Source organism: Diaporthe batatas, assembly GCF_019321695.1.
Source record: "Diaporthe batatas strain CRI 302-4 chromosome Unknown Contig00004, whole genome shotgun sequence".
NCBI lineage: Eukaryota > Fungi > Ascomycota > Sordariomycetes > Diaporthales > Diaporthaceae > Diaporthe > Diaporthe batatas.
The window spans coordinates 3,118,461-3,135,401 of record NW_025408551.1 but is presented as its reverse complement, the minus strand read 5'-3'; the positions used below and the strand labels follow the sequence as shown (position 1 = coordinate 3,135,401).

The 16,941-nt window shown below is 50.6% G+C and overlaps 5 protein-coding genes across 5 annotated transcripts; 3 read left to right on the top strand and 2 right to left on the bottom strand.

The window, feature by feature from the left end:
• The first annotated feature begins 527 nt into the window (after positions 1 to 527).
• KVR01_004117 (uncharacterized protein) lies at positions 528 to 1,501 on the top strand. Its single transcript, XM_044791256.1, has 2 exons — positions 528 to 1,059; positions 1,155 to 1,501. Exons 1-2 carry the CDS (start codon positions 588 to 590, stop codon positions 1,448 to 1,450), a joined length of 768 nt encoding a protein of 255 aa, XP_044646281.1. The 5' UTR covers positions 528 to 587; the 3' UTR covers positions 1,451 to 1,501.
• Positions 1,502 to 1,652: 151 nt separating this feature from the next.
• KVR01_004327 (uncharacterized protein) lies at positions 1,653 to 5,315 on the top strand (the record flags this gene model as incomplete). Its single annotated transcript, XM_044786353.1, has 7 exons — positions 1,653 to 1,952; positions 2,029 to 2,264; positions 2,335 to 2,521; positions 2,586 to 2,681; positions 3,258 to 3,665; positions 4,158 to 4,706; positions 5,241 to 5,315. The coding sequence occupies 7 exons, from the start codon at positions 1,653 to 1,655 to the stop codon at positions 5,313 to 5,315; spliced, it is 1,851 nt and encodes a 616-aa protein (XP_044646491.1).
• Positions 5,316 to 5,589: 274 nt separating this feature from the next.
• On the bottom strand, positions 5,590 to 6,704 carry KVR01_004247 (uncharacterized protein; the record flags this gene model as incomplete). The annotated part of the gene is made up of 3 exons (XM_044788066.1): positions 5,590 to 6,255; positions 6,320 to 6,386; positions 6,442 to 6,704. 3 exons carry the CDS (start codon positions 6,702 to 6,704, stop codon positions 5,590 to 5,592), a joined length of 996 nt encoding a protein of 331 aa, XP_044646411.1.
• A 2,389-nt stretch (positions 6,705 to 9,093) lies between these two features.
• KVR01_004403 (uncharacterized protein) lies at positions 9,094 to 10,969 on the top strand (the record flags this gene model as incomplete). The annotated part of the gene is made up of 4 exons (XM_044785737.1): positions 9,094 to 9,514; positions 9,565 to 10,013; positions 10,080 to 10,396; positions 10,447 to 10,969. 4 exons carry the CDS (start codon positions 9,094 to 9,096, stop codon positions 10,967 to 10,969), a joined length of 1,710 nt encoding a protein of 569 aa, XP_044646567.1.
• Positions 10,970 to 11,198: 229 nt separating this feature from the next.
• Positions 11,199 to 12,368, bottom strand: KVR01_004106 (uncharacterized protein; the record flags this gene model as incomplete). Its single annotated transcript, XM_044791790.1, has 2 exons — positions 11,199 to 12,032; positions 12,066 to 12,368. The coding sequence occupies 2 exons, from the start codon at positions 12,366 to 12,368 to the stop codon at positions 11,199 to 11,201; spliced, it is 1,137 nt and encodes a 378-aa protein (XP_044646270.1).
• Between the last annotated feature and the right edge of the window lie 4,573 nt (positions 12,369 to 16,941).

Sequence of the window (16,941 nt, the reverse complement as noted above, 5' to 3'; positions counted from 1 at the left end):
AACCATCTCAGGCGGGCCTTGCGGGGAGATAACCTTGGACGGGATTCTGGGCATCGGCAGAACCTACTTCCATCAAAGATACACTCATATATAAGCTTGAGGATATCAGCCTGTAGCTGAAGACTTTAGACATGAGTGCCAAAATGGCGAGTATGGGTAGCTTGCCCACAGGCCTTCACTTCGCACTACTAAAGGATAAGCCCGGTTCACATGCCGGGATGTGGAATAGGAACAGAATAAGTCTAAGACGGTCTTGCTACTTTTAAAATCTATCAATGCCTGGGATCTGCCCCGAGATTTTGTGCACCGGGTTTATAGCCCAATTCCATTGTCCGCTTGAGAATGTGTTCTGTTTATACCGTCTTACAAGCCGGGTGAGATGTCTATTTCGATAAAGCGAGCTTTTCGTTGTAGCGGGGCTGAGTTGTTGCAACGGGATAAATACAACCTGAAGTGGCCGAAATCCTTCCGGGCTGCAGATAAGTGATCTAGAGCACTGAGCCGTTTGGTGTTTCTCTTGACGTATAGAAAGAATACCTGCAACCCTCACGAACGACTTGGCACCTCCTGCAATTACCTAATCTGAAATGGCGAGTAGCTCACAACTGACCAGCACCAGAGAGACTGGGTATATCATCTCAGGCTGCACAGTGGCCGACGGCGATGCGCTCGCCGCCAACAACCTCCCTGCCTTCTGGGCTGACCCGCATTTCCGTTTGAACTGGCCGGACCGCAGCCTCGAATACCACATTATTCAGGTTTCAAAGCGCTTCCCCGATAACTTGTTGACCGGTCGCGAGACCAAGCGTCATCTGAAAGCTGTTGACCCCGACACTGGTCGCATCATGGGGTACGTGCGATGGATCCTCCCGGCCGGTTCTGACGCGTCGATCTGGCCCGAAGCCGTCACCCCGGCTGTCAGCAGAGATGATGAAGCTTTCTTCCGCCGCCTCGCCTCGATGGCCGATTGGGACTTTGGGGATACGACCGCCGGTGATGGGGAGATAAGTCCGGTCCAGAAGGCCGAGAATGAGATCCTGTCCAAGAAGACATACATCCGTAAGTGGCCTCCTCTACCCCCGGGGCCGTTGTCCGGCGAGTCGCCTAGGCCATATAAATGCAAGATGCACTAACACGCTGGCTTCATCGTACAGAGCTGGACTACTTGGCAGTGCATCCAGACAACCAGGGCAGAGGCATCGCCACGCAGCTGGTGGCGAGCGGTCTGAAGGAAGCCGAGAAGATCGGCCTCGACGTCTACGTCAGGGCATTCCGTCCCGGGGTCGGTTTGTACCGGCGACTTGGGTTTCTCATCGAGAAGGAGCTTGTGTTGGATGATTCTGAAGAGGGCGGGCCGGGAGAGGTGTACCGAGCCCTCATGACCTATGCTGTCGCCGGTGCCTCTGGCACACCGAATGCTTCTCAAGTCACCCAGGTACTCCCGCAGTAAATGAAACGCCCGCCTGAAATTCGGGGTAGTGCTGTTAGTTGCACCAGGAAATATCGGCGGCGATCCCCTCCGGCTATTTCTTGGCCACTAACCGGCTTGTCTGACCGTAAGCGTGCCGGCACGTCCGATTCCCCCGCCTGCAAAAGACATCTGCGACGGGCATCAGCTCCTCCTCCCTTCCAGAAATACACCTTAAATCGCCATGTCTCCCATGGTCAGGGTTCCACACGATGCTTTATGGCCCAATATCGTCGACAGCCTCGCCAAAGAGCAGCCCGAGGAGATATACGGTCTTTGGCCCGTGGCCACAGACTCGTATGATGACGGATTCCGCGCCATCACATATGGTCAGCTTGCCAATATTGTCAATGGCCTGGCATGGTGGATTGTGGGCCAGCTCGGGCTCGGCGCAGCCCAGGAGGGCGACGTCTTGACTTACATTGGTCTCAACGATGTCCGGCTCACGGCCATGATCTTGGCATCTGTCAAAACCGGATACACGGTGAGTGGCCATATGGACGGTCTCAGAGGGTACTTATCACAGGAGATAGTAATCTTTGCTAATGAACTTTCTCAAGCTGTTTCCCACGTCGCCTCGTAACAGCCCGGCCGCCCAAAAGTTCCTGTTCGAGACTCTCAAATGTCGAATTTTGGTTACGACGGATCCAACTCTGCCGTCGGTTCTACCGATTCTCGACGTGGTCAAGCCTCGCTGCCTGACGGTCCCAACCATCGATGAGCTCTTGACTGAGCACCCTCCTTTTGTATACGAGAAGCCTTTTGATGCCGGGCGTTGGAACCCACTCGTCATTTGGTGCGCCAGCCAGCACCAGCTCGATCGTTCCATCGAGTCTTATGGCTGACGAAACCTTCTTCTACTACAGGCATAGCTCAGGCTCTACTGGCCTTCCAAAACCCATTGTGTTCACACAGGACGCAGCAATGCGCCATTACACATGCGCCCGGCAGGATATTCCACCGCATGGGGAGATTCCCACATATCAAGATGCCTCGTCCGTCGAACATCTTGTGGCTGGAAAACGGATGATGGTCACAGTGCCGCCTTTTCATGTGAGACTCCAATGAAAAAAACACCCTAACACGAGGATCCCGCGTTGACGTCGACCACTTGAAGGGAGCTGGCATCCTCATGTACATGCTGTGGGCTATTCCCGCTGGTTGTATCCCGATCGCGCCCGCGGCTGTTGGGATCGTTACCGGCCATGGGCTCGTGGAAGCCCTCAAGCATACGCCCGCTGAGGTGGCCGTTCTTGTACCGTCGGTGGTAGCAGACCTCGCCCAGAACCCTGAACAGCTCGCTTTTTGCGCAAAGCATCTAAAACTAATCTTGTACATCGGCGGCGACCTCCCGCAAGCCATTGGGGATATTGTCGCGCAGCAGATACCCCTTCACTGCTGGTGGGGTGCTTCCGAGGTTGGGATACCGCACCAGTTGATTCCCACTTCTCTTGTCCCGGGAGGGGATAACTACAGATCAAGAACGACACCGCGACCATTGGGCCCGAGTGATTGGCGATATATACGATTCCACCCTTCGGTCGGCGCCATCTTTGACCCGGTAGCGGATGGCACATATGAGCTCGTAATCAGACAAGATAAAGCATTATCCGCCACTCAGTCGACGTTCAGCATCAGAGGCCAAGAAGCGCTGGAAGAATATCGCACCAAGGACCTATTCGAGCCTCACCCCACTGTTACCAACGCCTGGTGCTGGCGGAGTCGGGCGGACGACATCATCGTCTTTCTGAACGGCGAGAAGACCAACCCCATCGGCATGGAACAACAGGTCGTGGCTGAGCACAGAGAATTGGGCGGAGCCTTGGTTGTCGGCACTATGAGGTTCCAGGCAGCCCTTCTCATCGAGCCAGCTGACTGGAAGAAACCACTGACCACCTCCGAACAGGCAGCGCTGATCGAGAAGGTCTGGCCAACCGTTAAACAAGCCAACTGCGTTGTGCCAGCGCATGCAAGGATAGAAAAACCACTGATCCTTGTGGTCGATCGCCCCATGATCCGCTCTGGCAAGGGCACAATTCAGCGAGCCGCAAGCATTGAACAATACAGCGCCGAGATTGAGGCCGTTTATGCCGCTGCGGATGCCACTGTCGACGGTGAGGGTCTCCCGGATGAGGGGTGGAACCCCACTGATGCCGCGGCTGTCTCCCGTTTGATCCGTGACAGTGTCTGCTCTGTCGTCGGTCGGCCGATCCCAGACGAGTCGTCTTTCTTCGATTATGGGATGGACTCACTCATGGCTCTCCAAATCCTCAGACGTCTACGGCGTGGCTTCCACCGCCCCGACCTTGCCTTGTCTACAATCTATTCGAACCCGAGCGTTGCTCAGCTGAGCGCCGCCGTCACTAGCCAGGGCAACGAGACAGGAGAAAATGTCGATGCGTTGCTCATGCAGGGCGTGTTTAACCAATACAGGAGGCTCATCAAGCAGATGCCTAAGCCCAAGGTCCTCGGCATCCAGTACCGAGACACCCCGAGGACGGTCATCCTGACCGGCTCCACCGGGACTGTGGGCACATTCCTCCTCAGAGCCTTGCTGGATCATCCAGGAATCGAGCACATTTTCTGCTTAAACCGGTCAGCAGACGGCGGACGTGGCACACAGGAGTTGCGGATGACCGAAAGAGGGATGAACGTGGACGACTTGGACGGACGGGTCACCTTCCTGAAGGCAGACCTCGGCCGACACCACTTTGGGATGGACGACGAGACATACGAGCAGCTTCGCGCCCGCCCCGGTCTCGTCATCATACACAATGCTTGGCCCGTAAACTTCAATCTCCGGCTGCCCGCCTTCAAACCGCAGCTAGATGGGCTGGTCAACCTGCTCGGCTTGGCCGCCGAGGCGAGCCCCGCGGATACGACCCGACCCGCATCGTTCGTCTTCATCTCCTCGGTTAGCGCTGTTGGCACGGCAGGGGACGATAGCAGCGGTCAGCCCGCACCTGAACGAGTCCTGCGCATGGGCGATGCACCCCAGACGAACGGGTATGCCCGGAGCAAGTTCCTATCCGAGCTGCTCTGCAACGTTGCCGCCGGCGAGCTGCGCATCCCGATTACGGTTGCCCGCGTGGGCCAAGTAGCCGGCGCCGTACAGGGAGCAGGATGCGGTCAGTGGAACAGGAACGAGTGGCTCCCCAGCCTTATCCTCGGGTCCGTATCCATGGGTTGCCTCCCTGAAGACCTGGGGACTCAGTTTTCGGAGATTGACTGGCTTCCGGTGGATGTGTTGGCCACTATCCTCGTCGAAATATTCAGTGGTCAAAATGAGTCCAGCATTGGAGATATCGGCACCGCCAGAGTCTATAACTTGCGGAATCCTGAGACGACGACCTGGGATCGTTTACTTCCGGCCGTGATTGACACAGTCAAGACGATCCGCGGACCAGCCCATGCGCCTGAAGTTGTAACACCAGAAGTCTGGCTAAACCGGCTCGACGACGAAGCTTCCAAAGATACTGGTGATGACGCATTGACGAACCCAGCCATTAAGCTGCTTGAGTTCTACAGGGACTATTTGTGGCGTACGGATGAGCATGGTACTAGGGCGAAGACACCACCCATGTCCATTGAGCAGGCTTGTGCTCACAGCCCGACTCTCAGGGGAGTCCAGGCTATAAGTCCGCAGTGGATGCAAAAATGGGTCTCTGAGTGGATTAAATGATCAATAGGCATGATGCTTGTTCTCTGTGGGCTTCCATTGTTCCCCATGACCCGCCCAACGTGTTTGTGAGACAGATGGAAACACTTGTAGTTGCTGCCCATGACCACGAGTAAAGGTCAAAACCTGCCCAGGTGTGTACATCTTGGAGAAGAAAGAGTTACATGAAAAAGAAAATACGTCCCAGGTACACTAGTCGCACATCATTTGAGAAAGGACTGGCCTGCAAGAAGATCGGAAAGGGACATGGTGTGCTCTTATTTTAACGATGCGAGTGACGCCGTTGCGGCATTCCTATGGTCAGATGTGGAACTTGAAGATTTTGATCACTGCTAATATTTCACATCTGGTCTTCACTTCTGCAGCATAATTTCAAGTGGCACCAAGAATCATGGCAACATTCGCAGCCTGTTTGTCGTCCTCTGAACACTACTAGTGGTTCCTAAACCACTCGAACGCCGAGATCCTGAGCCATGCCACCGGTTGCTATTGGGTTAGACTCCTGCTCTTGCAAGGTCTTCTCAAAGCTGTCATACTTCTTGTCAAACCACTCCTGAGCTGTGAGCTTCTCTCCCTTCAAGCCCTGGAAGACCACCTGGTCGCCAGCGCGCAGAAAATAAGCCGTCGCATACCTGCTCGCCACCCTGTCATCAGGGAGGACCACCCGGTGCAGAATCGACCGAAACCGCTTCTTCGACACAAAGCGCAGCGTGTCGCCAACGTTGACGATTGCATGTCCCGGCTTAGTGCTGACATACTCCCACTCGTTTGTCTTTGGCGAGAGTACTTGCAAGCCCGGCGAGTCCACAAACAGCAGAGTCAGAGAACCAGCATCCGTGTGTGAATTATGGCCTCCGGATTCCTCTTTTCCCTCGGATGCATCACTGGCGGGATAGTGGAGGTGAAGCATTGCCGTTTTCGAGGCTAGCTCTGGCGGATGGTACAGTTCGTACCGATCCTCGGCTCGCACCCCGGCTGCCGTAGAAAGGCATTCTAGCAATTTGAGCAAGATGTAGTGGGCAGAGTTCATGTACCCCTGGAACTTGTCGAGGTTCGTCGAGACGACGTCCGGAAGGTGTGTTTGATTCAGCAGGTTAGTACGACTGAGCTGGGGCAGGTCAGCGCATACGGAAGACAAGACTTTCAAATACCTCATCCTGGTAGTCACTTACTCGTAAACCCTCATAAGAATCTCGTGATTTCTCCTTGACACCCGGGTATAGGCCAAGAGGTTTGTACCTGTGGAGAATTCAGCGACATTTCCTTGTGCAGCGAAGTAGAACTTGAAGCTGACCCATGATTCTGCGTCACTGTCTCCGTCTTTAACTTGTTCTCAAGTGGCCCGGCGAACCAGGGTTTCAAGACTTGGTCCGTCGAGTGAAGTTGTTGCAAGATCCGCCCCGACTCCCAGTCGCGGAGGTCGAGGTAGAAGAAGCCATCATTCTCACAAGCACTCAGTAGACGTGCAAACTCATCTTCATCCCCTGATAAAAGAGAAGAGAAGTGCAAGGTATGAAATTGAGCTTCCTTAGCCCGTGACGGCTCGATGGAACCCATGGTAAGACAACAAATTTGACTACTCTAACTTGGTGTTCTTTCTTCTGGTACAGGATGTGCCGCGCCTATCCAAACTGTGGCTCACCACTGAAATTTACCGCATCAAGAAGTAGACGGCATTTTAATCGTTGCCATTCCGCGTAGAAGAGCCCGTTTCCGCAGCGTAAATGCCAGGACATCGATCCGTAGCTTAGGTTTCTGGGTATTCGAAGCAATGCGGAAGAGCCGCAGCATCACATCATCAAAGCGAAACCCTAAAGCAACCTTGGAAAGTATAATCACAAACACCACCATCTTCCGGGCTGACGTTTGCCCACGAATGCCCTACAGGGCAGTCCCCTGACCTTCATTGCAAAGATGCTTGGCTGTCGATCAACCTAATCGGTTTTAATAATGTAGCACTACTAGGAGTTACTTCTCTTTGCTGCTCACTCTGCTTGCCACAACTGTACTTTGTGTTCTCTGTACAGCAATCTAGATAGGGCAGAGTCTCCGTCATGAACGCCTCTAAGATCTCTCTTTAATAAAAGACAGGGAAATTCCCTGTACAATTAATGCGCCGAGGATAGCATAAGTATGTTAGCTCCCACCTAAGAGAGGGGGCTGGTAGGACGGACACAAGGTAAGGATTTCCGAATTTAGGTTTATGAGGCTCTACATCAACCCGAAGCAGGGACTGTTGAACGAGAAAGATGTTAAGACCCACCAGAGTGGATGCAAAATGTGCTGATGAAAGTGGATCATAACTCACGCTTTGTGGTTGTAATGTGAAATGACGTAGAAGGCGAAGAGGTTTGATGTTACGAACGGCCATGCGCGGATGCTTTTGTCCTCGTCCTGGCTGGCCGGAGATGTAGGGAGCGTGGAAACAGATTCCGATGTGGGACAAGATCTACATCGTTGCCTGCCCAGCATCGGATGCTTCCTTCCCAGATCCACAAGACACACTTGATGCCTCATCTTCACTGGCTCTCCGGCGCATCGGATAGTAGCCTTTAGAATATCAGGCCACGATCCGGTATAGTTAAGGCATCGTATAGGGTTTCGGCCAGTTAGACTTTGTGTACCTGGGTGTGTACCACATTATAAAGTTTAATAGCAGAACTTCAATCGAGCATGACTCGATCGGGTGTTAGATCCGTAGAGTTACACTGCATGTCTCAAAGCACTCTTACATCCCTCATATATCAGCCGTATTCGTATATGAGCCATACAGTACTCACTCTATACTATTCAGGATGCCAACATTATATGGAGCCGGGACAAGAAGTTAGCGTCATACACACCGCTTTGATCATCCTGTATCAATATTTGAAATAGTTCATCTGGCCTATAATAGCAAGCGAAGCGCGCTAAGTAACGGGTCTCTACATGTCAGCAAGAAAGACCGCTCACCCATTTCCTCATACCTTCGAGCTTTTCAAGCGAATTAAACAGATTTTCAGTGGCTGCCATCGAGCCAATGTGAAGTGTTGGAGAACATTCAAGGTTTCTGTTCTTCATTCGCATACATCCCGAAGGTGTACGCTCGTTCCACACGGTTGTAAACACTCAAAGACCAAGTGTTTTAAAATAACAATGCCGACAACAATGTAAGCAGACTGGGCGCTTGGCCTCAGCCTGGTACGACATTTGAACTTAACTCAAGTGAGTATGGTGTCGTTCCATCCTCAATCCGTACACATCCCCGAGGGTCCCGAAGGCGTACGATCCCTTCACGCAGCGGTAAACGCTCCAAGACCCAGTTTGTTTTTGAAGGAAAAGCACAATGCCAATAACAATGCAAGGACAATGGGCACGTGGGATCAAATCGTACGACATCTGAACTTTATTTTCAGTGATTCCTCATGTTAGCTGCCAGAGAGAAACGATCAGTTTTCCCTTGTGCAAAAGTTACCGTCAATTGCCGACTGCGTGTATGGATGACTTGGAACACGAGATCGTGGAACCTTAATTCCGGTTTAGTAGCCACGTCACCGTAGACACTGAGGCATTTTCACCGACGGAAATGTGTTTCTCCCGTGTCTTTGGCACAGACCTGCCTCTGATATTGGATCAACAAACAAGCTCCGTGTAGATCGTTGTCCTGAGACGATCAAAGGATATTTCAACTACATGACTCATAAAATGATTTCTGAAAATCGCGATCGAGTGAAGGGAGAACCAGGATTGATAGTTTCTTGTGATTTCACTTTGGCGAGGGATTATTCCTCGCAAGCCAGTTGAGTACCTACCTGTGACAGCAATCATACGTAGTGAATACGTAGGTATATTAGACTACTAGTAATTACTTACTGATATCCGAATTACGTACATTGGTCGTACAGAGTCAGGTCTTTACTAGAATTTGTTACGAACACGCACAAGAACATCTGTGCAATTACTAAAAATGGGTGACGCTAGGCCTATGGATCGTCTCTCACATGACCTTGGGAATCTCAGCACCAGCTATCACAATGCTAGATGTGGTGACGGAGTATACGTGGAGCTCGAACATAACAAGACCGGAGAAAGATTCCGGTCTCTTGATTTCTGTGGTGGTGCTTCGGTGGCGTGCTTTGGGAACGGAGGCGAGAATGCCTCAGCCGAGTACAACAGGGTTGCAGATGCGACTGTTGCACAAATCAGGAAACTAGCATATGTTTCTCACACTACGTACCAGACCAATGTCAACTTCGACCTGAGCGAGCTGCTGGTTCGAAATGCCAACAGATATCTTGTCAAGGACGAGGGAGGGACAAAATGGCGGTACCAAGACATCGGAGGTGACGAATCATCCAAAATGTCCCACGCTATCATCGTGAACTCAGGTAAGTCTCCAATCACAATCCGAAGGTAGTTATTGACTGACGTGCTGTAGGTTCTGAGGCGGCCGAGGCGTCTATCAAGGCGGTCTGGCAATATTGGGGAAGCCAGGGGAAGCCGAACAAGAGAAGGATACTCTCTCGCGAAAGCTCATACCATGGTAATACATTGGGTGCTTTGTCTTTGGGCGAGTTCCCCTCTCGCCAAGACCCTTATAAAGGGTTGATCAAACCTAGGACGCCTGCAGCACAAGACTCAGGGTCGCGAATCTCGGGTGCGGATACGCGCCGTTCCTGCCTCAAAACGAAGACCAATGAGATGCATGACGAACCATTGGAGGTTGAGTACATCAAGTTCGACAGATATTATCCCTTTGGGGACAAGTTGGACACTGAGTCCGAAGACGAATACGTGGGCAGGTTGATGAATAACCTGGAGGACCAGATCAAGATCTTGGGGGCTGACACCATCGCTGCTATCTGGATCGAACCGGTTTCGGGAGCTGTGAGTCTATCCAAAACGCTACCTTGGCCGTCGAAATCAAGAATACTAACAAGTGTGAATTTGTAGGCCCTCGGCTGCCAACCCGCCGGACCACAGTACCTGGCAAAGCTGAAGCAGCTGTGCCGACGCAATGATATCATCCTAGTGTACGACGAGGTGATGTGTGGAATGGGACGGACGGGTAGCATGCATGCATGGCATCACGACCAGGCTCAACTGGATCAAGCCAGGCGCGCCATGAACGGGCACCGCCATCTTGTAAAGGATGAGCGCGCACTCGAGACCGTCGCTCCGGACATCCAAATGGTGGGCAAGTGTCTCGCGGCGGGAATAATGCCTGCTGCTGGTATGATCGTGAACAAAAAGATAGCAGAAGGTCTAGGGTGGGTTGAGAAAGGCCCTCTGAATGAACCTCACTAACACGGTCTTGTAGCCCAAAGTTCATCCACAGCTTCACTTACCAATCTCACCCCGCTGTCTGCGCTGCTGCGTTTGCCACCCAAATGGAGATACAGAGACTACTTGAGATCGGCCATATCCAGAAAATCGGGGAGCGTCTTGAGCGAGAGATCAGACACAATTTCAGTGGTCTGTCGAACGTGACTGACATTCGTGGACGAGGCCTGTTCTGGGGGGTTGAGCTTCAGCATGATGACGGAGGAGCATGGGCTCATGAGGTCTCTGCGGAGCTTGCCGCGTTTGGAGAAGAGGACTATTTTGTTCGGAATGATGCGTGCGTTCGATTCTACGCTGCTCCTGCATGGAGACTGAGACGGCATGAAGGCCCGGAAAGGAAAGGTGACCACATTATGCTATCGCCTGCATACACCCTCACAGAGAAGGAAGTCGTTGAAGGGGTATCGAGGATCAAGAATGTCATCCAGAGATACTTTGATGACAGCGTCCAAATTTCATATCACAGGGCGAAGGAGGCCAGGGGGGCGTTCATTGCCTGATGCGGGCGAATGGCTTTTCGAATTGATACATTATCATAGAATACGGAATGACTGATCCAGCTTGGTTATGCTACGACGAGACTCGTAATTTTTATCTGCAAGAATCTTTGATGTATCATGCTGTGATTGCCATGCGCTTTTCGGCGTCACAGCATTGCAAAATCAACATGAACTTTTCAAAACATCAAGCGAGGCGTGCACAAGGTTCAAAGCAAACATCAAAGAGCTTTTAGTTACATTTCGGGTACAAGTCATCAATCTTCGCCAATGGGTCCCGCACAAGCCGTTCGGCAACAGATTCGAAAATCCCAGCATACACCTTGGTCTTCTGATCCACACCTCCAAAATAAGTGTCCAGGCCCCCCTGCAATCCCCCACCAAGGTGGATTCCGATTTTCTGCCGCCAGACGCAGTGCTTCGGCATGTATTGTTCCATGGCAGCTCTGAAGAATGCCTTTTCGCGGCCCTCATGGACCTTGCAGTGTGGGTGAATGTCCACCGCCAGCTTGATCACATCACTGTGCCAGAATGGGTGGGACAATTTCTTGTTCCACGTGCGCGCCACGGCGTCCGTCAGCTCGCAGCAGTGACGAGCGAGGTCAACTTCAGAGATGATTTCCTCCGTCAGCGCTTCAACCTCGACTGACTTGGGTGGTAGGCCCAGCAGCAAAGGGTCAGCCCCGTAGCCCGTGAGGACACGCTGCTCCTTGATTACCCCCCTCCGCATCACCGCGGACACGATAAGTGATACGTCGACCGCCACGCGGTTTGCTGTGCCCAGAGCACGAATGGAAGCTGGTATCGCAGCCAGGATCTCCTCCGCCGAAAGATCGATGCGGACGAGAGGAATGCCGAGGAAGTCTGCAAGCTCCTGCGCCTCTTCATGTTCGTTTCCCCAGGGGGAGCCGGCGCTGTATGCGGTGACCTTCTTGCCTGCGCGGACTGCAAAGGTGGTCACGGCACCAGAATCGATGCCCCCGGAGAGCAAAGTGGCCACCTCGCTCTCATCCTTGGTGATTGCTGCTACGGCTGCGCTCAAAGACTCTGTGAACTGCGACCCGGCCTGGCGAAAGTCTGTGATTCGAGGTTGAAGCACGGTGAAAAGAGGATCGTGTAGCTCCTTCACGTTGAATCGCCATGTGTCTCCATGCCTCTTCAACTCAAATGAAGAGTGTGGCGGTAGTTGTGATATTCCGACAAAGCTTGTCGTGCTGTCACGGTTGATGATTGTAGGATTCACAATCCCAATGGGCATCTTCCAGTGTTTCCGGGCAGCATTCAGGGTGAAGATGTCTGTGCCGATTGCCCAAAATCTGAGAGTTGTGTTCTGGGCCATGTAAAGGGGTGGGTTGTTCGTAACACCCGTTTTGAAACGAACGGCATCGTTATTAACATCCATGTCGGTTGCCCAGACCGGTTGCTCTGCCTCCGAATCAAATGGCGAAAGAGACTCTCGGTGGGCTGGCAACTTAAGTCCTTTGCCGTATACATAGACGCCGCTGGGAGCTGATACATGCTGATTCTTTGCAAAAATGGGAATACAAGTGTTTGTGACTATTAACCATGGTGCTTCGCCGTTGCATGTTCCATGGTTCAGACTCTCTTGAATCAACCCCATAGTGTTCGCTTGCTAGCGTGAATGATTTGGTGAAGATTGCAGCTCAAGGTTGACATCAAGGGTCATGTCACGGGTTGGCAGAATGGGCAGGTTCATCAGGATCTGGGAAGGGGGTCTTTCAACCAGGTGTGCACTCGCAGCATCCGTCAGTGACCCATTAATGGAATTCTGTTTGAAGATGCCTGAGATCTGGGCGCTACCTGGACAGCCTGGGCGGTGAACTTCCCTGCAGTGCTCCACCATGAGCTTAAGCAGCTGGATTTTCTATAATCCATTTTATCAAGTTTAGTTTTCACCAAGTTCCTAGTCCCTGAAAGTAACTTGGACTTGTGATTAAGGTTTTGATACAGAGCAACGGATGCGGGCCTATGTGTATGGATGGCGTGATATAGTACTCCCGTGCGTGTGCAAGCGTCCGCTGTGACCTTTTAGGAAGGAGACCGAGATGTGCGTGATCTCTTGAGCAGACCTGGCGAACGGACCTGAAGGTCCATTTCCTTAGCATCATCCAAAACAGCCTCTCCCTGAGGATGGGCAATTTTGGTCAGCGTCTCTTTCTATTTGATCGCTTGGGTTTTTATCTTATTTTATTTTACTTTTGCGTTGAGCAAAACCGAAAATCTGGCAACGGTGAAGGAGGCGAGTCCCAGTGGGGCGAGACAAGCATTCCAACAAGAGCTCTCACTTTACTTGCCGTGGAAGGTCACCACGACGAGTAATTCAATGTGCATGGGACTCCCATGATGGGAGTGCCGGGTTGTGGGTCTCGCCATGAACATAAACTTTACACAACCACCAAGACATTAGTCCGCGGGAATGTGTCATGTTGAGAACCAGCCGAGGCATTTATTAGTCAGACTTGGGGGTAGAATCGGTTACGATGGCGGCTGTTCACGGGTTCTTGTAAGATCAATATAGGTACTTGCCATAAGATGTTCCGTTTTAGTCAAATATGACTGACACATCACAACGAAAACCTGGATCCAGATTTCTATGTATACTACTAGTGGATGGGGCCTTATAATATGCCATCCCAACTGAACAATGAGCTAGAAGGGTGTGAGAACTGCCCAGGAGCCCGCCCAGACAAAGCAGTCGAGCAACATCCAGTCAGAGAACCGATGACTGAGAGTAGGGACACCACAAATGCTGCGGGGCTAGCGTTTTCTCCGAGCCAAGATCATGATGTCCCGCCTGACGGAGGGCGCAGGGCATGGCTCTGCGGTGAGATACCCCTGCTTAGTTCGCTCATACCCGGGCCCAGGCTTTTGCTGATTTGATTCAAGTGTTCTGTGCTCATCTAATCTGTATGAACACCTGGGGCTATATTGCTAGTTATGGGATATTTCAGGCGTACTATGCATCAACCCTGGACCGACCGCCGGCAGACATTGCTTGGATCGGCTCAATCCAACTGTTTCTGACCTTCTTTGTCGGGGCTTTCATCGGCCGCTTTACTGATGCCGGTTATCTGAAGACAATCTTACTGTGCGGCACTTCCATGATCACCATTGGGGCTTTTGCGGCCTCATTCGCTACTCGATATTGGCATTTGCTCCTGACCCAGGGTCTATGTTGTGGCATAGGCAATGGATGCCTCGTAACGCCAGCAGTATCTGTTGTCTCTACATATTTTCAACAGAGGCGGTCTTTGGCTATTGGGGTCATCAATTGTGGTGGAGCCACTGGGGGCCTCATCTTCCCAGCGATGGCAAGACAGTTGATACCTTCTGTTGGCTTCAGTTGGACAATGAGAGCCATTGGCTTCGTTCAGTTGTCTACTCTGCTCTGTGCTTGTCTTGGTTTGAAGTCACGATTACCACCGCGAAGAATGTCGAAAGGCTTTGGATTGACTCACTTCAAGGGTTTGGACTTTATAATCTTCACAATTGGCACATTTTTTGTGAGTGACCCGGTCATGCTTAAATGCCACCTAACCGCGCTCGGACCCATCTGACAGGCTTCATAGATCTACCTCGCTATTTTCTATGGATTTCACTACATATCCCTCTATAGCCGTGAGGCCCTCGAGCCCGGCTTATCATATCGAAGCTCCCTTGACCTCGTTCTCCTTTTGAACGGGGCTGGGGTGATCGGCCGAGTCCTACCCAGCTACTTTGCAGACCGTACGGGGCCTCTCAATTTGTTGATTCCAACTTGCCTTGTGGCCTCCGTAATGGTGTTTTCATGGATTGCGATACATACACCACATCAACTCTATGTGTGGGCTTGCTTCTACGGCATAGTGGCTGGTGCGATCATGAGTTTGTATCCAGCTAGTCTACCCAGCTTAATCCCGGACTTGCAGAGTCGAGGTGCTCTAATTGGTTTAAATTTCACCGTCGTCAGTTTCGCTGTCTTGATAGGCAATCCGATTGGGGGCGCTCTCATTACTGCTGACAATGGAAGTTACATGGCTGCTCAGCTCTTCATGGGCATCAACTTTTTGATTGGTATGGTCTTGTTGTATTTAGCCCGGGTGGTCAAGCAGGGAAAGGAAAGAATGTCGTGGTGGAGCAAGGTCTAAATTATACAACTGATACGTGTGTGTGTCTTCAAACCGTTTACAACCCTGCTATTGTGTGCAACACTCTGGTTACCAAGGTACGCAAGGTCGAAACGGCGTGCCAGGATCGCGTGTGACCGCGGCGACGGCGCCATACTTTGTATTCGTCAAAATACTCGGCCACATTTGCAGCGCTGCGAGATCCTCTGGCAAATTCAATGAAGCTGTAAATACCAATCTGCTCTTCGTCTCGTTGAAAAAAACCCATGTGCAATTGAGGGACGGTGGAGTTCACAGATATACGGGCAGTATGGAGAGACTCAAGTTACCACGGCAGCTCCAACACCAGGTGAACAAGTAATGACGTGGCATTTTGCTCCTCTTATGAAGGCGCCATGTATGTCCTCGGACGTATACGGAATAGAAGCGAAACCACCTTTGCTCCTCTTAGAAAATGCCAAGTAATTTTCATCAGAGTTTTACAAAGGCTGAACCTGACCGACGTCACAATATAACTCTTCGGACATACGCAGAACTCATGCACTGATCTCGGGGTATTGGACAGTCATCTGTTTCATTACATGCAAGTGGTATGTCTGCTCCCGAAAAAGGCCATTACTGTCTAGTACCATTGTTAGAAATGTGATCCGATGACAAGTTGCAGTTCATAAACAAAGGGCATACATTCGAGTCCTGAGCTCTCGCAATGTCTCCGTCATTATCAGTGAATCAACTTACGACATTCCTGCTCAGAGGCTTGGTACGAGATTTACTAACTACCCCAGGCAAGCAAGGAATATCTTATCTTGTGTATCCATGAGCGAGTGATGTAGTGATCAAGACTCGGAAACCATGTTGTGCAACCAAGACGCACTGTAATGCACAAGACTGGTCAACAGGCAAACTGGTTCGATGATGCGGGTGCGAGTGATTGGAATTTGGTTTCCGTGTATTCCAAATACACGCGGGGAATTTATCTACCCGATGTGTACTCCGAGTTGTCTCGGAGCTCCCAGGCGACGTGCCGGTTTCACTTCTGGAGAAAGAATCACGGGTGAAAATATAAAACCAAGCTTCCTATGCAGCTGCAGAAGTCATGGCCTAGATTCATGGGAGGAATATTCAGTGCGGATCCTTCATCGTCTTTGTGCGTGCCTATCGCCGACCTTGCTCTGTTTGGGATTGTCCCGTGACAGAAGAACTCGCTGGCAGCCCAAGCTAGGATTCTCGGGTCATACCTCGATGTAGAAATAGATCAAAAAGACCTGACTCACCATGCGTCGTCCATTGTGGTCCGCTACTCTGCGGTTAGATGCATGTCGGGGACGTTAGACCAAGTCGTGTTACCTAACACGGTATAAGGGCGTGATCACAAAGGAAGTCAGTCTGGTCTGGGTAATTAAACGGATTGTATTCTGGTAAGGATATAGCCTTAGCGAGGCCCCTATTCCTAATTTAATAGTAATTCTCACCTATAAGTACATTTATTTATTTATATACTACTAAACTAAGCCTTAGTATATACTTCTTACTCTATTATAATCTTTCTATTAGTTATAACTACTTTAAGAGAGGATTTATATATATTTTATTACTAAATTAAAGTTTTTAAATTAATTATAATTAGTTAATATAATTTAATAAACTAATTTTTATATATATATTTATAATAATTAATTAATTAGTTTTTTAATAATTATTTTTATAGTTATTTATTTAACTATATATTATTATTTATTAAAGGTTAATAATAATAATAAAGTATTATTTTATTAATATAGAATATTATTATTAATAATAAAAGATAAAGTAGGTTTAATATTATAAATAAGTTAATAAATTAGTTAT